This window comes from Taudactylus pleione, unplaced genomic scaffold (assembly GCF_031769625.1).
Source record: "Taudactylus pleione unplaced genomic scaffold, aTauple2 ptg000032l, whole genome shotgun sequence".
NCBI classification, from domain to species: Eukaryota; Metazoa; Chordata; class Amphibia; order Anura; family Myobatrachidae; genus Taudactylus; species Taudactylus pleione.
The window spans coordinates 7,645,507-7,668,970 of NW_028284434.1; the positions used below are offsets into that span (position 1 = coordinate 7,645,507).

The following is a 23,464-nucleotide window of genomic DNA, read 5'->3' on the forward strand; positions in this document are numbered from 1 at the left end:
AAAGTGGTTTCCAATTGTATTTGCACACACACATATTATAAGTGTGTGTGTCAATACAAATGTAAATATTGCTGTTGCAAGTGTACAAAAATTCAGTTTAGATTGAGCTATGGAAAATTGCCTTCCTACTATAGATCACATAACAGAGCAGTCTGTCTGACACAGCTGTAGAGCTATTGATAGGGACACCACGCCAATAACTCTCTTCCAATGCTAAAACATCATAATGACTGCGGTGATAGGATCAGTGTGACAGCGTATAGTGAATTCACAGCGAGGAGTGGGAGAACCAGGAATTATGTAACATGGGAGATCATTCACAGTTCATGTAATGTTCATCTCCCTTAAGGCGTAACAGGACAATCTGTTTCTGATTATCCGATTAGGTCATTGTGAGTCGGACAACACAGCTGCACTATCAGTGCCGTTTTCAAAGTGCACTTTGTGGAATCAAACTCTACAAAACCAACACAGTCAGAGAACTAGGCTACAAATTACTCTGAGCTGGACCTAATGACACTATAGGAGGCTAACAGGAGATCCCGGATTACTATATGGGCAGTGAGGCGGGCAAGTTATGCTGACACTCAAACTATATTTCAGTCTTCATGTATCAGCTTTCTAGTACCAAAATGAATAATAGGATACAGCAATGTAGTGACTCAATTACTAAAATAGTTTAAACAATATTAAGCAGCTCTGTAAACAACGCTTGTGTTAATGTACCTCCTTTACTTATTGCTGGGAATCAGATAGAACATGGACGACATCTAAACTGAACATATATTATTTGATGGATTATATTACCAGCAAAACGGAATAGCTTCCACAGAGCGGGACCTACCTTTTCCTTCCCAAGAGCTTTCAGGTGCTCCAAAATCTGTCCTATGAGAGTGTCGCACAACTTGTTTATTTCTGCCAAGAATTTGGAGTCCCCACCATACAGATTATCATTGGAATCAACTACAGGTAAAAAGAGATAAAGTATGTGTGTTACCAGGCGTGTACAGTATGTGCAGAGAGTAGAAGCCCAGCATTGCAAGTCCCATACACTGTAGGCGTCCGCATTCCACTCTCCTGAGCTCTGTGATAATTCCTAACAAATCTCTGCTGCCAGTGCACGCGCTCAGAAGGGCTAAGCGCCGTCCTCTGGATCAGTAAGGAGATAGATAACGTTATTTATACAGCTTAATGCTTATTAGTTACACTGTCAGTTACATAGCAATACGTCGTTGAAGAAGTAGGCCCATAGGTATAATAGATTTAATGGTGCTCTCTAATTCTCTGGTCAGCCTAAGCAGCCTAGTCTTCACATAGTTCCAATGAATGGATTTATGGCCTTTCTCGTGTACACCACCATATATTATAGGACACACACACTCAGTGGCCAGGAATATAGCCATTTGGTGTTACCTTTATACCCTACTACAATATTGTATGCGGCACTATTGGAGAACCCTGTCGTTTATATAGTGAGTGCATTAGGGGTCTCTCTAGCAATGGTTTTGCTGCTTGTCACAAATGCTGCCTAATGCCCTTTGCAGTAGGACAGAACTAATCCTTGCATACTTATTGCTTCATATTACAGAACATAAGTTCCATACTAAGTGATAGCTCTATGATGCACCCTGTTATCTCTTGTCCAGCATGAGGTGTGTAGAATGTATGCACACAGATAATCCTTTGCCTATGTCAGTTAGCATTAATTGTGATTAGGATGTGGCGTGCTACAGAATATCATGTACATGGTGCTTCCTTTTCCATATGACCATTTAGTTACAGTTGTTGACAAACGTTGTATGAACCATGTACAATAGCAAAGTCAAACCACTGTGCTGTGTAGTATATGATGCTTTTACTAATAACTTCCTCCCACCTCAGAGGTAAAGGTAACATTGTGAGAAATGACCTTTTCCCATATATGGCCAAAACCAGGTGCATCATTACAGATATTCTGTGTACAACGACTCAATATGCTAAATCTACACATCATTTTAGGTAATAAGTTTGCAGCGGTCACCATTTTGTCTCACTGATCTGTATGAATAGTTAGAAAGGCGGAATATAAATGACAGGTTCAGTAGGTATGTTACATAAAACATTCAAAATAAAAGGAAACCGTAGCTGCATACTTATTTTCTTCATCTTCAGCTGTGGTATATTAGAGAGATAATAACACAGAAGGAGATTACATTGCCTGCCTTCACTGAGACACAACACTCAAGGTACCTACACACTAGACGATATTTTACACGATTCGCCCAATTTCGACACATCGGAACGGCAAATCATCTAAAAAATGTCCAAATCTTGAGTGTCCACTCACGATACCGATGTGCGTACCCGCGGCTCGTACATCGCATCTTCAGATCTTGCTGCTGCAGGAAAAATCTGCCAATCTCGTACACGATCCGGCGGCATATCGTACAGTGTTCATGCCTGTACGATAGGTCGTTCGGATCCGCATACGATGCTTGCAGGCTTGGATCAGGGAGATCCGTGCTGCAAGCATGAAGACACAGTGCACAAACAGCACTGGGTCACTAAAGCCTGGGGCTGGTTGCTCTTTTGTAAGAGGTGCCACGGCATTTTTCTTTTTACACAGGTTTTAATTTTTTTTTAAAAACACAGCAGCACGGACGGGTCTCACTGATCCCTTCTGTGCATCTGTGTTTATGTTTTTACAGACAGATGCATGCATCATGGATCTCCCTGATCCATGCAGGCATCTGTCTGCTATCCTGCACGATATAAAGATCGGCAAGTCTTTCGATCGTGCACGATAGATCTTCTGACACATTGTGCAGCTTTTGTTGCACATCGTGTCCTAGAGTACCGGGGAGAGTTCAAGGAAAAGCACATCATCTGTGACTGATTGTCGCAATTCACGGCTCTGCCAAAGCCAATAGGCAGTGACATCACCCACTGGATGTCTTGCTATTGGGTGAAGCCACGTAACACAATCCTATCCCTGCAATTATATAAAACCCCTGACGTTTCCGCAGCCGCCTTATTATCCCTCTTCTCCCCCTAGATAAAGCCCTGTGTAAAGCTGGGTACACACCTATACAATTGTCGGTCCGTTCTTTCGATATCGATAGAACGGCCGTTGGATTGTATAGGTGTGTACACTGTCCCGATGCAGGAGCGCTAGCCAATATACGGCTTTTAACGCTCCTACAACGGTCAGGATCGGGAAGTCGCATCGAAAGTTTTCTTTCAAATTTTTCGGCCCGGCCCCCTGATCCCATAGAAGCCAGAACACAATGAGCACGCAGCTCACAGGCAGCTGACAGGGGGTCACACTGGGGACAGACTGCACGGCTGATCGGGAGAGTTTTACCCAATCAGCCTGTAATCGAAAAAGTGTGTACCCAGCTTAAGTCTATAGAAATTGTATGTGCACAGTAAAATAAGAAACAAAGAAAGATTAAATACAACTTCTGTTAATATACAACCTGCATGTTCCTGAAAACTGAGTAAAGCACTTAATAAAGGTCTTCCAAGAGGAAATAAATGTCCTTCATCCGGGATGTTTTGTATTACTGCAACGTGTTTGTGTACATTTCATTTGGCTGCAGCTTGCTGATTGTTTTATGCATTGGTAAGTAACCATCTATTGTTTGCTGATTTAGGATTTTCCAGATGAGCACAATAGCTCCCAAATGACCATGAAGCCGGGATTAGCAGTGCACACCGAAGCTGTATTAGGTTATAGGGAGATTAGCCAACTACAAAGGATTTCATTTTGGGTTCCTCAGAGACATGCCAATTGTAAGCAACAGCTGGTACAGAGACCTGCCAAGTGCAAGTACTTGTGTATAAACAGCCCGATGAGCCGGGACATAGGAACTCACTGTCTGTATTTACTGACAACTAATAATCACAGCCAACGAGATATGTACTTCCCATCAGTGACATCGGTAGGTAGCTAAAGCTATTTATTGCATTTTAAGAAATTTTGCTCGTATAACTAGCTGAAATATAGAGGACACTTTACATAAATGTTGAAATAATGATTCAGTTATTACACTTAGTAGTTCCCCTGCTCCCAGACATGTACTAAATAATATATCTTCCAGCTACAACTTTATTTTATTGGTTTGTACATAGTTCCTGCAGCTCTGACTAAAATATGAGATATGGTAAGAACTTATCCTTGTTATCTCTATTTCTACGAAGTCCATAGGGTTCCACAGGATACCTTGGGGTATAGGTGTGACATCAGTCATCGGGCACCAAAGAGTTAAGCTTTCAGCCTCCCAGGATGCACTAGGTCCCCCTCCTATACCCCGCCCCCGAGCCAAGGCATCTCAGTTAGTTACCAAGCCATAGGCCGGAGGAGGAGAAGGAAGAGAGAGAACAAAGATCTGGACACATACAAGAATCACATTCTCACCAGAGGGAGACGGAAAACCGGTGACCAGAGCAAAGCCCATCTGCAGCACAGGTGCGACAGGGCGGGAGTCCTGTGGAACCCTATGGACTTCGTAGAAATAGAGATAACAAGGATAAGTTCTTACCATATCTCATATTTTCTACTTCAGGGTCCATAGGGTATCCACAGGATACCTTGGGGATGTCCCAAAGCAGTATCCTTTAAGGGTGGGGACGCTCCTGTGCAGAAAGGAGAATCCGCCGCCCGAAGGAAGCATCCTGAGAGGCGAAGGTGTCAAACCTGTAATACCTCACGAAGGTATGGACAGAGGACCACGTAGCAGCCTTGCAGATCTGGACTGCAGAGGCACCACGTCGAGCTGCCCATGAAGGACCCACAGACCTAGTGGAATGAGCCTTCACAGAAGGAGGAACCGGCAGGCCTTCATGAAGATAAGCTTCAGAAATAGCCATACGGATCCAGGCTGCCAAAGTTTGCTTTGAAGCTGGCCAACCCTTTTTACGGAAGCCATAGAGGACAAACAAAGCGTCCGACTTCCTAAACGAAGAAGTGCGGTCAACATAAGTCCTTAAGGCCCGCACAACATCCAAAGAGGCCTCACCTACGGAAAGACCCGGTGAGTTAAAGGCCGGAACAACGATTTCCTCGTTAACATGAAACTGGGAAACAACTTTGGGAAGAAACTCGGGCCGAGTGCGGAGCACTGCCCTGTTCCCATGAAAAACCAAGAAAGGGGGTCTACAAGAAAGAGCCGCTAACTCAGAAACACGTCTGGCCGAAGCAATAGCCAGAAGGAAAACAGTCTTAGCTGTTAGCCATTTAAGATCCACTGAGCCCAGTGGTTCAAACGGCGGTCCTTGGAGAGCCCTCAGGACCACAGCCAAATCCCAAGGCGCCACAGGTGGAACAAAGGGCGGCTGAATGCGGACAACACCTTGCATAAAGGTGCGCACATCCGGGATTGTAGCAATCCTACGGCGAAACCAGACAGACAGGGCCGAAACCTGTACCTTCAAAGAAGCAAGGCGAAGCCCATGATCTAGTCCCGCTTGTAGGAAGGCGAGAATCCGAGACAGACGAAACTCCCGCGGTGCATAACCTCTCGGTCGACACCACTGGAAGAACGTATGCCACACGCGATGGTATATCCTCGCGGAAGACGGTTTCCGAGCTCGCAACATGGTACGCACCACAGAGCTGGAAAACCCCCGGGACCTCAGCATGGCAGTCTCAACAGCCACGCCGTCAAAGACAGCCGAGTCAGGTCCGGGTGAAGACAAAGACCCTGAGACAGAAGGTCCGGTCGTAGCGGCAACCGCAGAGGACTGACCACGGACAGACCCTGAAGGTCTGAGAACCAGTGCCTTCTGGGCCACGCGGGAGCTATCAACAGGAGCGTCCCTCCTTCCTGTTTGAATTTCCGGATTACCCGTGGAAGAAGGGAGACCGGAGGGAACAGGTATGCGAACCGGAACGTCCACCGGACGGACAGAGCATCCACCAGAGACGCCCCTTCGTCTCTTGTGCGAGACCTGTACACCGGCAACTTGTTGTTGTGCCGGACGCCATGAGGTCGATCTCTGGAAGACCCCACCTGTCCACCAGCAGTTGAAAAACGTCCGGGTGCAGGGACCATTCCCCCGGATGAACGTCCTGGCGACTTAGAAAGTCCGCCTCCCAATTTAGCACTCCCGGGATGAAGACCGCTGATATGGCCGAAAGATTGCGCTCCGCCCAAACCAGGATCCGAGAGACCTCTACGAGAGCCGCCCGACTGCGGGTTCCTCCTTGCCTGTTTATGTAGGCCACGGTGGTAGCGTTGTCCGACTAGACCTGTACCGGGTGACCCTGGAGAAACCGATGTGCCTGCTGGAGAGCATTGAAGACCGCACGGATTTCCAAGATATTTATGGGAAGCACCGCTTCTGTCGGCGTCCACCTGCCCTGGAACAAGTGTGGACCCAAAACCGCTCCCCAGCCCTGAAGACTGGCGTCCGTTGTCAACAGGACCCAATTTAGAACCCAGAACGGACGTCCCTTGTTGAGGTGGGTCGTCTGTAACCACCAAGCAAGGGACAGGCGAACTTCCGGGGTGAGCACAATCGTCTGGGACTTCAGAGACTGAGGCAGCCCGTTCCACTTGGACAGGATCAGGTGCTGCAGAGGTCTGGAGTGAAACTGGGCGTATTCCACCATGTCGAACACCGACACCATGGAGCCCAGTAACCTCATCGCCGAGTGTAGGGACACCCGGCGGCTGTGCAGACAACTGTGCACCCTTGACTGTAAAGCAGAGATCTTGTCCTCCGTCACGAAGATCCTTTGCTGTCCCGAGTCCAATAAGGCTCCAAGATGCAGAATCCTCCGAGACGGGATTAGAGTGGACTTCTGCCAGTTGATTAGCCAGCCGTGCCGTTGCAGCAGTGCAATGGTCAGGTCCAAGTGGCGTAACAGGAGCTCTGGAGATCCTGCCACCAATAACAGGTCGTCCAAGTACGGCAACATGCGGACTCCCTGCAGCTGCAGAGAAGCCGCCATGACCGCCATCACCTTGGTGAACACACGTGGTGCTGTCGCCAGGCCAAAAGGTAACGCCCGAAACTGGAAGTGGTCGCTGCGGATTGCAAACCTGAGGAACTGTTGATGGCGCAAAAGAATAGGGACATGCAGGTAAGCGTCCTGTATGTCCAATGACACCATGTAGTCCCCAGGTTCCAGCGCCAGAATGATGGACCGTAGGGTCTCCATCCGAAACTTCGGTACCCGCAAAGACCTGTTGAGTGCTTTGAGGTTGAGAATCGGACGATACGACCCATTGGGTTTCTGTACCAAAAAAAGATTTGAATAGAAACCCTGGCCCCTCTGGGAGAATGGAACAGGCACTATAAACTCCAGCCTGGAGCATAGTGTGCAATACCTTCCGCAGCTCCGTAGCCTTGTTCCGGTCTGATGGTAGACCCGTGGTGAAGAATCGAGCCGGGGGTCTGTGCCGGAAGGAGAGGGCGTACCCGTGGGAGACCACCTCCAGAACCCAAGTGTCTGTCGTAGTGGTCGACCAACACTGGGCGAACTGCAGCAGGCGGCCTCCCACCCTGGGATCCCCCAAAGGGAGGCCCGGACCGTCAGGCCGCAGGCTTGTCATCTGGCTTGGGGGCCGGACGTCTGGTACTCCATGTCTGCTTCCGGGGCTTGACCGATTTCTTAGGGCCAGCCTGTCGAGGAAACGACTGTGGTTTGGGCCTGCCCTGGGCCCTAGATGACCGAAAGGACGATGGTCCAGAACCAGAAGGAGCAGCGGCCGACGGGAGACAAGCCGATTTGGTTGCCGCCAGCGTGGCCACAATCTTATCCAGATCCGGACCGAAGAGAACTTCTCCGGTAAACGGCAACGCCTCCAGACCCTTTTTGGAATCTGCGTCCGCCTTCCAGGATCGCAGCCACAAGGTGCGACGAGCAGCTACCGCTGCTGAAGAAATCCTAGACACCAGAGTACTAATGTCTAGGGCCGCCTCGTTGATGTAGGTGGCCGAATCACGGAGATTGCCAATCAACTCCGCCTGTTCGGCCGGACAGTCGGAATCAAAAGAAGCCTCTAATGAATCCGCCCAGCGCTCCATCGCTCTGGCAACCCAGCAAATGGCCATAGCCGGCCGTGCTGCCCCCCCCAGCAAGGGAATAAGCGGACTTCAGGCAGATCTCCACCTTGCGGTCCGTAGCATCCTTAAGGGAGGACATGGATGGCATCGACAATGTGGCACTACGGACAAGACGGGTCACGTGAGAATCCACCTGTGGAGGGGATTCCCACTTTGCAAAATAATTATCCGCGAACGGATAAGCCACCGCCAGGCGTCTCTGCGGCTGGTGTATAGGGAAAAAAACAAAAATGAAGGTAGCGCTAATATTTACAGATCCTATAGGTATCGCTTTTAGAGGAAGGAAAAAGGGGGCTCACCCTCCCTGATAGATATAGTGGATAAAAGAAAAACCTCTAGCACATCCTATAGATACTAAATAAATGAAATAAGCAGTGATAATTATAATGCAGGTTTATTGATCATGCTAACTATTTAAAAAACACTGACTTACAACATGTAACAGATAACATAGAACTGTAGGACATACTAACATATAGAGTAGAGAAATAAAATAAAATGCGGCTGGTATCTTTTGCCAGGCTGTTTCCACGCCTCCTCTAAATGGTCCACCAACTGACCCGAAAGAGGAAAGACTGTGGCATCGCCCTTCACATCTTTGAAAAAGGCATACTTAGATTTAGCCGCTGGAGGAACTTCGTCCTCAATCACCAAGGCTGTGCGGACCGCCCGAATAAGTCCAGGAATATATACTTTGGACTTAGCATCAGCGTCCTTAGCATGGAGAGGTTCCTGATCTTAAGGAACCAGAATCTCCCCATCATCAGACGTCCCCTCGTCATCCTCATAAGGAGCCGACAGAGACGCCACCGGCCGTTTATGCGGCCGCATCACAGACTCCCCTTGCAACACATCCGACAAGTGCTGTACAGAACTCGTCAGGGAGTTAACCCACGCTGGCTCCTGAGAAACCGCGAGCGGGGAAATAGGGAGACTGTGGGGTACCACCAATTATCGTGGGAAACCCTGCATGGGTGACGACACCACTGACTGCTGGGACAAACCCATCGGTGTAAACGCGGGCTGCGGAGCTAACTGGCCCACTAAGGCTGTAAGCGCTTGAGCGAAACAAGCCCAGGGCGGCTCCTGTACCGGTGCAGTAACCGTAAGAGGCCGCGCCATAGACAAACACTGCCGGCAGAGGCCCTCCGCGCTACCCTCCCCCTCTGCTAACGGTACTTTACACGTAGTACACTGTAGCCGGAGGGGAAAATCACTTTCAGACATGATGGCACCACGTATGTGACCCCTCTCACCAATTATATATTTAAGAGGCGAGAGACCACCCTGCAGCACCGCACCGCAAGGGCTTTAGCAGAAAGAACAGGGACAGTAATAAAGCTGACAGTTTAGAGAAGAAAAGTTACAGGCAGCACTAGCACAGTCACATACAATGCAGAGAAATAACAATTCCTGCACTAACAGCGCTGATCACTCAACTACACAGACACAGGGCCTGGTAGGACACAGCGCTGCATACACAGACCTGACCACAGCGGAGGGGAGATATGCGGGGGGACCCAGACCACGATGCTTCCAATGCAGGCTTCCAGCAGCGTTCACCATGCTTCAGAAAAGATGGCCACCGAGGAGCAGAGAGGAGGCTGGCCTGGGGGAGGAGCGCTGCTACAGGACCAGTCGGCAAGTGTGCAGAGAGGGCTGTGTGCAGCGGGGGAGACGCCGGCTGTGAGACAGGGAAGGCGCGCTCCCCTGGCATGCATTTAACCCCTGGGACGCCGCAGCGCTACCGCTCTGCTGCGGTCCGCTGTCCCAGGGGGTAGTGGAAGCGCAGGTTGGTCGCCTGGCTCCACGCTGCAGCCAGTCCCCAGGGAGCCCCCTGCCTGGGGACTTAGGACCATGTGATCAGCGGGGACCCCCCGCGGGACCCCGCTGCTTACCTCTGTCCCCCTTGAATCCGGCCATGGTCCGGAACATCTGGGGTCACCGCTAGCTGTGACCCCAGATGTCCACCAGCATCCCCGGATCAGTACCGGCGTTCTGGTACCGGCGGGGTGTAGGGAAGACAGCATGGACGTCAGGACTGACTGTCCATGCTGTTCATCCAGATGTGCAGCCACAGCTGCATGAAGAAAAAGCTTCAGGGACTCTTCTAAGCCCCCCTCTAGCAGGTGCCTCAGACTACGGCCGGGCACCAAATTAAACTGAGATGCCTTGGCTCGGGGGCGGGGTATAGGAGGGGGACCTAGTGCATCCTGGGAGGCTGAAAGCTTAACTCTTTGGTGCCCGATGACTGACGTCACACCTATACCCCAAGGTATCCTGTGGATACCCTATGGACCCTGAAGTAGAAATACGGGTGCAGTAGGTATTACCGCCTAACCTCCCCTCAGGGGTGCCTAACCCTAACTCTCCACCTTCCCCTAGCCTAAACCTAACCCTCCCTGGGGGTGCCTAACCCTAAGTCCCCTCGGGGGCCCTAAAACCTTACCCTCCCACCCCCGCGGCTGTCCGCGCCGGCTTACCTTCGTTTGGTACGCCGGGTGTCGGGCTCTCGGCATAGGTCTAACGACAGGCATCGGGATTTAGTACCTTGCCGGGATTATACAGACGGGAAGCCGGCGGTCGGTATTTTGACCATCGGCTTCCTGACTACATCCCCTAAATATGTATATTGCTTTGTCTTTTTGGCTGTGTTTACACCAAAGACTTGGAGTTCTTTACTACCATTTAGACAACACAGATCATCCTTTTAGGTACAGTTATTATCAACCAACAGTTTTCCATTGTATCCAAAGACAAAGAAAATTGATAACTCTGCTTTGAGCTTATGCAATTTCTGGTGAAAACAAGAAGGAAGCCAAAAACAGAGTGTACTGACATTGCTTGCTAATATGTAATATCCTAGAAGAACTATATAGGATTTCGGGATGAAGATGGAGAATACTGCAATGTGGAACAGCTAGCGACTGAAAGACACCAGTGCAGACCCTCTCTCAGTACTCGCTAAGGAAAGGGTGCGATACCCAGGGTTCTAACAAATGATCGCAGCCAAGTGTAACTCGTTCACTTCTTATTATCTTGTGCAATGTCATTTCTGATTAGGTAAATCTGACTCACTGTGGTTCTACACAGGGAAGCATTGTCCAGGGGGTCTCCCCAGCAGATTAACTGGTAGGCTAAAAGCAACCATTTTTTTATTTTTCTTTAAATAAAACCTTTAAAAAATGTCCGCTTTGGGTGGTATTCTTCCTGGTCGCTGACTTTCTGTCCTGGAACCAGCCGTCTTATTGCATGCATCTGAGAGTAAAGGAACAGGTCAGGAATCTGCACTCCTCATCTTATCTCCCTTCATTATTACTCCACCACTTCCTTCCGCTATGTACACTGGGGAATGATACAAAGGCATGGGGGCACACACAGGAGATGCTACCATAGCTTCTAAGAGATGGTAAGTGTGTTCACTTGCGAAAGAGACCAGCAAGTGTCTCGAAACGCGTTGGTGTACTCCTGTGCCACCCAGACTTCTGACCCCCTTAGAAGGACAAACCTCAACTGGTAAAGCCTTAGAAGCCACGTGCAGGGTAAACCGGCACCTCTGCATTTCTTCGTTCTAACACCTGCGGCTCCTCTCTACAGTTGGCGGTAGGATCTTCTTTTTCACAATGCATGTATTTATGAAATACTGGTTACTTTGCATCGACTTTCAGTTCTGGTGAACTGAGCCTACATAAGTGGGGCCTTTTTTATAATTGTGATAACCATTAGGTTATGGTTTTATTATCATTTTCTGACAGCCACAGATTGTTACACCTTATTTCGGGGCCGTAACTAGAGTAGTGCGACCATGGCACAGGGCACCGCAGGGCAGGGGGCGCTGGTTGGGCCTGTCAGTTTTCCTGATTATCATTCTCACTTGTAACTTCCTCTTATTTTATCCCCAGCATCTCCTGGCCTCCGCTATCTCTTCCCTGGCCCTTCCCCATGAAGCATTTCCCCTTTTTTGGGTGTGTTATGTCCCTATTTGGGGGGGTGCCAATGCTCTTTCTGGCACTGGGCACCAAAAAGTCTAGTTATGGCTCTGCCTTATTTGTTCTGCCACCTATTACAGTGTTCTACCTACACTAACAGCCACTTCGCCTCGCTGTGAGCTACATTTTCATATAGGTGGTTGTGTGTTCTACAGGTACATATTTTCTGGATCTCATTCTTATCTATTATATTCTACTGCTACCCTATGTTTGCTATGTAGCTATAAACCACACCTGATGCAAGTTTTTTTTATACAAGAAATTAAATACCTCATTATACAAGATAAAATACCTCATTTTATTTTTATCTTTTTTCATATGGTTTACTGGGCAGCGCCATTTATCATTTAATGACATTTTTTTCTTGCCTATTTATTAAATGGGTTGTAAGTTTATTTATTAAATGTGAAAGCTATTAATTTAATGCTGAGGCAAATAGCATTCATTTTTAATAAATAGGCCTACTTAATTATGGGGCTGATTGGGGTGGAAGGAGGTATATATATATTTTTTAAAATCTCTTTATTTATAAACATAGTTAAAAGAGAATACAGCATTCAAAAATAAAGAACAGTCATATAACATGTACATTATATTGTAAATGAAGCAATAAACCCAGTAAAGAATGTGTACGGCTTAATTATTATTCAATTATTAATTTTATAAAGTAGTAAATAAAATCTATAGGAACAATGAAATTGTAAAGCTGCATATACACACACACAACGATTTTGTAAATGAACTATTTTAGTAAACGATTTTCGTTAATTTTTTCAAGGGAAAAATGAACGAAAATCTTTAACTAAAATCATTCATTTACTAATTGTAATGAACGATTTTTTTTAACTACAAATGATTTTTGCATATTCCCTTAATGAAAATCGTTGAGTTGGTCAGTCTGACTGAACTACAAACTACAAATGTGAACGCGCATGAACGATAATCGTTAATCGTTTTAACTTAGAAAGTGAACGATTGTTTCAATGATTGAATGAAAGAAACCGATATTGTTAACGATAATTGTTCAAAAAATCGTTGTGTGTGCATGCACCTTAAGAGGTAAATAAGTCATGAAATGGAAAAAGGTAGAAGGGGGGGGATTGGAAGGAGAGAAAGAGAACAAACTAAAAAAGAGAGGGGGGGATGCAGCACACTATACACTACACGTCCGGAGAATACCAGCTTCATTCCAAACAGGGCAACAGTCTGTAGTATGTAGAGTACCAGGGAACCCAGGTTACATGAAATTTCAGCACAGTGTCACGGAGCAAAGCGGTTATATACGCCATAGATGCCAAGTACAATAGTTTAGCCGCATTGTCAATGTGGCCACACAAATTATTCTGTGGCTTAGAGAGAGATCTGAAGGGTTTGCAAAGAAGCCTATATTACGGATCCCTAGAGGGGGGAGGTACCGATCACTTCAGATACCGAAGAAGTAACTTCGTCCCAGTATTTAGTTATCAAGGGGCAATCTCACCATACATGTAGATAAGTGCCTATGTGACCACATTGTCTCCGGAAGGAGGTATAATTATTAAACATTGTGACTGATTGGGGGTGGGATGGGGGGGGGGGGGGTGAACTTGCAGTGGTCAAACTTGGTCCTCAAAGACCCCTATAACAGTTCAAGTTTTCCCACATCTCCTAGCAAGTGCAGAGGTGTATTCATTATTAAGTGACACATTTTAAAAGATCTGTAGCTGGTATGGAAAACATGATCTGCCCAGAAGGCGAATCGCAGCTCTCTCTCTCTCTTCAAACAGGGCCCAAACATTCCAGAATCCAGACAAGCAACAACTGAACTGAAGTTAGCAGCAGCAGGTAGTCAAAGCTCTGAATGGCACTCTCACAACGGAGACGTGCCCCTGCCTCATTGTTAATCTGACCCCTCCTACTGGGAAAATGCCCATCTATAACAAAAGGCCATTTTTACAATATTTTCCAATTCGCCCCAGGCCGTCAGCACTTCAATCTAGCAAATGTCTGTATAATGTTGCAATATACGTGACAATCCATAACAAAAACAATAACTTAAGAGTGGGATACCTTTGTCTACGCGATACAAATAGCTTTCTTGACTCAAGGCAGCCAGCAGATGCAGCACGCTGGTGTAAATCCGAACTTTATCATCGCTGTTATCTTCCCAGGTATAATCTTCAATCACATTTAAAAGGCCTCGAACCAGAAACAAGACCCCTTGTTCTGGGTGGTCCTGCAGAAAAGACATTTGTACAGTGCAGGTGAGTACTGCTATATATTATTCAAAGGAAATGAGAAATGAGCACACACTTCCCTTATATCCCCAGGTCCAACACTCATCACTAAGTCTATATTTTGTCTTTATGCAATCAGTAATATAGTACAAATATAAAATATACATGTATTCTTTTGTTGTTGAATTAATAAAGGCAATACTTCCTACCTCCACAGACAGCTGTTTCAAAAAATGTGTTGCCCATTTAAAAAAAAAAAAATGCTGGATGACAAACACAAAGGTACATTGCAAACCCCAGATTTTTGTTAACAATCACTGGCTACTTGCAGAGCGGACACTTAGTGAAGACAGAGGCTCTGATAAGCTGGAGGGCATCATTTTGCAGCCTGTACCTTCACAAGTTTGCATCTCATGGATTCTTCTGAATGGATGACTGCCAACAAGCCTCAGATGCCAGGTGCTTTAGGGCATTGAAATAAAAAGTGTTTCATTTAATGTTTATTTACTTTATAACAGGCTTCGACTGAATCATGTGGGCACCTGATGCTCAAGCCCATTTTATCGCGTACAGAATTGGAAATATAGACTGTCCAAATCATTGGCCTGTGTGGGCTTACTTAAAAAGGTTATGAAAGGTTTAATGCATACTTGCCTAACTTTTAAAATCTCCTCTCTGGGAGAAGCCTGTAGAGATGCAGCTGACTACTTTGGGGGTGGGCTCTTTGCCCCACTAAGCGCCGCCCCCTTAACAGCAAAATGACGCAAATTGCAGGTCCGTGGGGAGGGGGCCAGGCTAAAACTATGCAATTTGCTTTATCTTAGCACCACCCCCTCCAAACTGACAGATGATTCCCAGTAATCATCTCACCATCCCGCCCACTTCACTAGGACGTGGGTGGGATCCAGAAGATCCGCCCATTCTACCGGGGTTGTGGAGGACTAGGTAAGTATGGTTTAATGTGCTCACAGACACAGATGAAGTGACCATTTTGTCAGATGAATCAACAATATGCATGAGAATTCCACCTATCAAATCATACCTCAGTGATGTCACTGCTTCCTAACGAGATGATAGGTTACATTTATCTAAAAACAGACACCTGGTAGGTGGTATTTAAAGGGCAATGCACAGGAAGAGTGTAATTCTTTGGAGGAACCAGGACAAAAGTGACCATCACATCTCCAGCTTTAGCTTCTCTTTGTGCCTTTGTTTTGAAATGCTGGTTCTGTGTTAACTGAGAAAACAGCCTGAACATTAAAAAAAACCAGTAATGATTATTATAAGTTACTGAGACTCACAGGGACAACCAACAGGGAAGAGAAGAAGTTACTGAGAAACTCCAGGAGAAAGGCCTCAGATGAACGCATCTTCCCCTCTATATTAATAGTCTTTGGGACATCCGGGACAAGGCTCACTGCAGCTTTGAAGAAGGCATCCGCTGGAGACAGAAATAAAAAAATTCTAATTTAATACAACGTCGAAACTGCATTTCAAATTTTGAGTAAATACAGCTTAAAACAAATTGAGATAGATAGAATATATATATATATATATATATATATATATATATATATATATATATATATATATACACACACACACACATATATACCTGCACACATACATACATACATATATATATGTATGTGTGCAGGTATATATGTGTGTATATATATATATATATATATATATATATATACACACATATACACATCCACATATTATATATATATATATCTATCCACACACACATACACAAAATCAGGACACATTTTAATCTTTATGTGTTTTTGCTCTGTCCTGAATAACGTCCTTCATATTTTTTTTTTAAAGTAACATATTTACTCTGTGAATCTGTGCAATTGTAAAGTCGCATTTTTAATTTTCAAACTATTTGTTCCATGATCCTAGTTATATTTTCCTTCCTATTATATAGCCTTAAAAGCAATGATGAACCGATTGTGGTGCCCTAGGAGCCTTGGATCCTAACATGGGCTCTATGCCTGCAGAACATTTCTGAAAGCAAAGGTTCATTACAGAGATGAACTGCTGGTAATCCGTCAGCTGCCTCTGAAGTACGAGCTGTAATTGTATGTGATGAACAAGACTCATGTGATATAGTCATTAATATTTCACAGGATATAAATAGAGCAAATACCAAAGATGCTAAACTTACAGCCACACAGCAGTCTGTCCTCTTGTTGCATAATTAAAGAAGAATTCCCATTTGTTTGTCTGTTTGGTTTAACTGTGCAGTCTGAGAATTGCTATTTTTAGTGAGTGGTCTAATTTTCTAGCATGTTTGAATGTTCTACAGACAATCCTTCACATGGAAGTTCCCAAACAGTCTGCTTGGAAAACTAGAACTAGAACAGATTGGAAACACACACTCCCCTGTTCACCCTTTCTTGCCAATTAGTTTGAACGTGCCCCCCATCCAATCCCATCAAGTCACACTGTCATTTTACTATGATTCTATGGAGGCAGAACATTTGGGGAGGCGGATGGACAGGAGGGCAGAGACGCCTCAATTTGGATATATTAACTTAATTTCATATGGGGTGCATTGGCCACCACACATTTCTCACTCTAGTGCCGCAGGAGCCTCCGTTCACTAGTTTATGCAGCCGTTACCATTTATATACTCAGACTGAATATAAAGTGGCTGAGGGGGGTATTTATCAAAGTTTGGAGAGAAATGAAATTAAGAGCGAAAGTACTAACCAATCAGCTTGTAACTGTAATTTTACAGGCTGTGTGTGGAAAATGACAGGAACCGATTGGTTGATATTTTGTCTCTCTCAATTTCATCTTTCTTCAAGCTTTGATAATACCCTCTTAGTCTCTACAGCTTCAAACTTCTGTACTCTGCACTTAATGCACCTATTGACCAGATGTTATCTGATCCTTCCATCTAAAAGGTGTGCCACTGCCATGGCTCGAACACAAAAATCCTAAGGCCACTAACTAGTGCTCCTTGCCATAACCTCACTACTTCAAGGGTCCCCCAGATGGAGGCCCACCCCGTCATGCAGCAGGCTTTTTGGCTGGCTTAGCAACCGGGCATCTGGTAGACCAGGGTTGCTTACCTGTTGGTTTAGAACCCTTTGCAGAGGAACCCTGGGACCTAGAGAACGACAAGCCCTTGGCTTTACCATGCGGACGAAAGGACTGAAAATTAGAAGATCTAGGAGCTGCCCTGGAAGGGAGAAAGGCTGTCAAATTCTGGACCAAAGAGAACATCCCCGAAAAGGAGAGAGCCTCAAGGGCCTTTGTAGAATTAGAATCCATATGCCAGGAACGAAGCCAGAGAGCTCTTCTAGCTGACACTGAAGAGGCCAAAACCTTGGAAGTTGGTATACCTGTGTCTATAGTGGCTTCCTCAAGATAAGAAGCCGCCTGCCGGATATGCACCACGAGAGACAAAAGATCATTCCTGTGAGTACCTAATAAAAGTCCATCCTCCAAGGTATCTGCCCAGCGACTGATAGCTTTGGAAACCCAGGCAGACGCAAGGGCTAGGCGAGCTACTGCGCCCGCATTAGAGCAAATAGACTTAAGATAAGTCTCCAACTTCCCATCTGTCGCATACTTAAGTGATGCCATGTTAGAAAAAGGAAGGGTGGTATTCTTGACCAGGCGGGCAACATGCGCATCGACCGGAGGAGGAGAATCCCATTTAGCCTGATTGGCAGCCGGCAGAGGATAAGAGGAAGTAATGCGCTTAGAAACCAGGAAACACCTATTAGGGTGGGACCAAGCCTCCGCCGAAAGGTCCTCAAGCTGCGCTGAAGAAGGACATTCTGAAACTGCCTTCTTTTGCCGTTTAAAAACTGGAGCACTGGACACAGGGGTCGGCTTCGCATACTTGATTAGGAGAACTGATTTAACTGCTTTGATCAAGGAAACTATGTCTACTTGAGGCTGGGAATCCTCCGGAATAGAAGAAGACTCCACATCAGAGGGAACAGAAATGTCTTCCTCCTGGTCGGATGGAACATGAGAGTCAGATTCAATATCAGACAATGGTGTAGGGCTGTCCCTTTTAGAAGGCTTACGCTTAGAAGCGTGCTCTCTGTCCAGCATCTGACTGAAAGACTCAGACTCCTGCGCTAACCCCTGAACTGACTGCATAAAAGATTTCATCCAAGGAGGCTCCATAGCAGAAGGCAGCAAAGGGGACAGTATCACATTGGAAATCTGGGCCATACCTGAAGGGCCACCAGCTGGTGGAGCGACACAGGGGCTGAGAGTTTATCCACTACCTGTAGCATTACCGGGGAAAACAAAGAAATCCAAGCAGGTTCCTGACTAGCAGACGCAGCTGAAGGGGCCTCCTGCTGTGAAGTTGTAATACAGCGAACACTGAGACCATCAGAAAGCAGTTGGTTAAACAGCTTATGCTTGGTAGAGTCAGGCACACATTCTACCGTTTCCATGATAAACTGGCCTCTGGAGGCAGTGGTCCATGCGGTTGATGTCAGGAACGGTTTCTGGAAGCTGAGTTTAGGAGAAAAAGTGCTTTTTGTGAGACAAGTAGAAGCATTTTTCATTAACTACAAAGTCTCAATACTCAGGACGCAGAGCGCCGCGTTTCCCCAAGCGGAAAGACACAGCAGAGTCACTCATCTGACATCATCATAACTCAGATAAGGAGGCAGACACCTGAGGTCATTCTGCAGAATAGATTTTGTTTTTGCTCACATACAGTTACAGTGCAGTATTTATTTTATCTTATGCCCTGTACTTACAGAACTACAAAATAGATTATAAGTGCTGCAAGACGTACTACACAGTCTCGTTTCTACAAAAGACTCATTTATCTAATATGTCAATAATTTTTTCAGAACAATGAAACTACAAATAGTTACGGAACCACAATGAATACATCTTCCCTAATTTACGTGTAAGGCTCTAGTGCACAATCTCACAGTGCTGAACCCTATAATGCCTATAACTGCACATAGGGGCCTCACATAAATCACAGAGCATTCTTTGTGCACGATATCAGAGTGCCTGGTAAATGTCTGCAGGAGTGGTCTGCCCATAGGGAATGCACCCTGGAGAGAAATCACATTACATCACTAGAAAGTAATCACAGCAGTCACTAGCACTCACTCACTTTGAGTAAAACAATTACATGGTTCCCGGTCAGAGCTAAGTGTTCTCATACTGTATTTTTTTTTAACCAGGTAAAGTGCTTGTTGGTCACCATCACACCGGCACAAACCATCAGGCTCCATGTCATTAGTAAACATTGTTCCATAGGACAATAAATATTCTAACGAAATCTGGTAATTAAAACAACCATGCGTTCTGATGCGGAACAGATCATTGATGGGTTGGGTGGGTCAATGTGGTATTGTGACCGCACTGTACAAGTTATACAAGTGGTTATATGGTTACCACAATGAACGGGGCTCCTTGTGATGAGTTCCTTCAGCTTGATCTGCAAAATGACCAGACCTGTAAACTGCTGTCCCCCCAGTGTGTAGTTACATCCATAGTTTTATTAACTACTATTCAGATTTGCTAAACTGGCTTAATCCTGTGTTAACATAACATTGTCACTTAAGGCTTATCCATCATCAGTCTGCAGGGGAGGTCACACAGGTCCTTTAAGACTCCTACATACTACACGATATTGCTAACGATTTGGCCGATTTCTTAGCATGGGAAAGACAAATCGTTCATATTGTGCAGTGTGTATGCAAGAAATCCTGTAGTGCGCGCTCCCATGGGGTCGTTAGCCGTATCACCTGATTTTTTGTACATGCAGTAAAATCAGGCAATGAGGCTGACGATCCCATGCAGTGCAATGTGGCAGGGGCCGGCATATCGGGCAGTCGAGCACCGGATTGTCCAGTGTGTACGAACCGCCCGATATGTCGGCCCTGGGGTCGTGGGTCGCATGACTGGGTACACCGTCATTTAGTGTGTACCCAGCTTTACACAACCACAGCTACCTTTATCCTTTCCTGTCATATCTGCTATTGCTATTTGCAGTTTAGATATGGGTTGAAGTCTCATTGGTGCACCCACCAAGCTCAGACTATCACCTCCCATATAGAACACAAGATAATAGACGCCAGTCACGTCATCATCTTTTTATCCCAGCCGTGTAGCTGACACGAAGTGGTAGATTTATTAAGGAGCGGGTTGTCAAAGACGATTAAAAATGGCATAAATGCTAAAACAGACTTGTTTAGCATTTATTCCTTTTGACGTTTTAAAACTATCGGGTACTACACCCGATGATCGACAGCTTCGGCAATTTATGCCTTTGTAAACCAACCCCTAAGTGTGGCTCCCTCTTCTTCTAAAGCTTCTTATTAGGGGGGAAAAAAACTTAAAAATACAGGCTCGGAGATATTACTATACCCTCGCCATAACACAGAAATTGTGGTCCTAAATAACACGCTCTGTAAGCATTGTAGCCATAGTGACTCTCGGGATCTGCTTCTCTGTATATACTTTAGTTTGGCCTTTAATGTTGTTTAATTTCATATAGTGTTTTTTTTAGATTTTGCCTCTTTTATGTTTAGAGAAATTGTGCAAGTTGGCAAAAAAAAAAAATACATGCATGGAGAAAAGCCGTGCATACACACTAAGCAAGATAGCAAGGTGTGGCTCCCTCTTACATGCATGGAGAAAAGCCGTGCATACACACTAAGCAAGATGACAAGGTGTGGCTCCCTCTTACATGCATGGAGAAAAGCCGTGCATACACACTAAACAAGATGACAAGGTGTGGCTCCCTCTTACATGCATGGAGAAAAGCCGTGCATACACACTAAGCAAGATGGCAAGGTGTGGCTCCCTCTTACATGCATGGAGAAAAGCCGTGCATACACACTAAGCTAGATGGCAAGGTGTGGCTCCCTCTTACATGCATGAAGAAAAGCCGTGCATACACACTAAGCAAGATGACAAGGTGTGGCTCCCTCTTACATGCATGGAGAAAAGCCGTGCATACACACTAAGCAAGATGGCAAGGTGTGGCTCCCTCTTACATGCATGGAGAAAAGCCGTGCATACACACTAAGCTAGATGGCAAGGTGTGGCTCCCTCTTACATGCATGGAGAAAAGCCGTGCATACACACTAAGCAAGATGGCAAGGTGTGGCTCCCTCTTACATGTATGGAGAAAAGCCGTGCATACACACTAAGCAAGATAGCAAGGTGTGGCCGAAAGAAGCCTCTGAATAGATTTACTTTATAAGTATATGTAATCTAATCTATTCACCTCTGAAGAGGACCTGGTGCCTATGTGAGGGCTTATGTTTGCCTAAACAAACTGGCATAACATGGGATGGGATGGGATAGACTGAGCTGTAACCAGATGGTCAACCTTAGAACATCGCCAAGTATGTGTCATGGAGGACAACCTACCACAACACATCCATGCAGTCAGGGCGTACACTTACACATGCTGTTCTTATGGAATATTGTTTCTCTATACAAGAAAAGATAGACGGTAATGCAAAAAATAGATGGTAAATGGTACAACTCAATGATTTCTTTAATTGTATTTAAAAAAAAAAATAATAAAAAAAAAGAATTAGCTACAAAACATAAGAACTAGAAAATGTTATAGAGTGTAGTGTCATAAGCCAAACTGCTCTAGTCAGGTCATACACCATAAGATCCTCAATGAGCAGGTAATAGAGATTCCCTGATTACGCTTGGCTGCTCTAGCAGTCAGCCAGAGAGGAATAAAACACTAGGAGGGAAGAACGCAGCAGCAGTGATTAATAGTAGCAGCAGCAGTGATTAATAATAGTGGTCTCCAAGTGTATGAGCAAAACTATAAGCAAAGATTAAAGTGTGAAGGGACATTCCATGGTAACTCACTATACAAAGTGTATATGGGAAAGATTCCTGAACTGCACACCTGAATATATATAATGGGAGGTGCTACCTGACAGTGGCAGGCTGGGCCGGGGGGCAGGGTGCCATGTGCCCCCCGGGCCACGGGCAGTCTGTGCCTCTGTGACACAGGCTGCACCGCACATGTAGCGCTGACCGGATGGAGTTCGGTCAGCGCTACAGTGACTGACAAACACACAGCCGCCTGCGCCGGCAGCGGAATGGGTATGATATACCGCCGGCCGCATGGTTCGATTCCCGTCAACGGCAACCCGACAGGAGAAGAGTTAGAAGCAGCGGAAGCCCGACAGCGCTGGAAATCCCGATTGTGGATAGGTAAGTATACACTAACCTAACCCCCCTAACCCTCCTTAGGGGTGCCTAACCCTAATCCCCCCTCTAAGTGCCTAACCCTAACCACCCCCTTCCCCGCTGCCTAAACCTAAGTCCCCCGGGGGTGCCTAACCCTAAGTCCCCCCCGGGGGTGCCTAACCCTAACCCTCCCTCCCCCTAGTCTAACCCTAACCCTCCCGGGGCGGTGCCTAACCCTAAGTCCCCCCCGGGAGCCCTAAACCTAACCCTCCCCCCCGCGGCTGTCCGCTCGCGGCGCCGGCATCACTACGATCGTGATGCCGGGCGCCGGTCTCCCGGCGTCGGGGAAATGCGGGCGTCTACATCTAGACGCCCGGCATTTCACCCATGCCGGGATAAGACAGTCGGGAAGCCGGCTGCTGGTATTTAGGCAGTCGGCTTCCCGATTGCTTCCCCCGGCAGCTGTATGTTTGTTTTGAGTGGCAGCCAATTACAGTCTGTCAGACTCTCACTGATTTCTGCTGCGCCCACTGCCGGAGCCGCTCCATCTTCCGGCTCCTGCAGTGGGTAATGGGAGAGACGTCATGACATATAATAAACAAACAGTGAAAGGGTTAAAATGTGTTATAAAAGAAAAATGTGTTATAATGTGGTGCCCAGAAACAGATCAGTTTATGGGAGACTTCAGAATAAAAGACACATAAATTAAAATTAATTTCTGTGCTTATATTTTTGAGATTTCTCTCCTGCTAAATTGTATAATAATGATTAAACTTAATTAGACAAAACAACACAAGGTGTATGTGACCAAACACAACCAATACTGGACAGCATCAGGATCTATATCATCATCCAGTCAGACACAGATATGTCTGACTGTGAACATTGGCCCTCATTCAGAGCCGTTCGCTATTTGCGGTCATTCGTTTAAAAACAAGGGGTGGCTATTCAAATGATCCGTTCGCACATTGCAGACTGTTCACACCTCTAAGTCTGAACGAGCGAGCAAAACATACGCTC

The 23,464-nt window shown here is 46.1% G+C and overlaps 1 protein-coding gene across 1 annotated transcript in view; it reads right to left on the minus strand.

Moving 5' to 3' along the window:
• Nucleotides 1-23,464, minus strand: part of VPS35L (VPS35 endosomal protein sorting factor like) — a 102,748-nt gene that overhangs the window by 5,303 nt on the left and 73,981 nt on the right. The window contains exons 27-29 of the mRNA XM_088451936.1: nt 15,562-15,701; nt 14,094-14,259; nt 845-963 (exon numbers count right to left, since the gene is read on the minus strand). Of these exons, the coding sequence (XP_088308062.1) occupies nt 845-963; nt 14,094-14,259; nt 15,562-15,701 (425 nt within the window). The remainder of the gene's footprint in view (nt 1-844; nt 964-14,093; nt 14,260-15,561; nt 15,702-23,464) is intronic.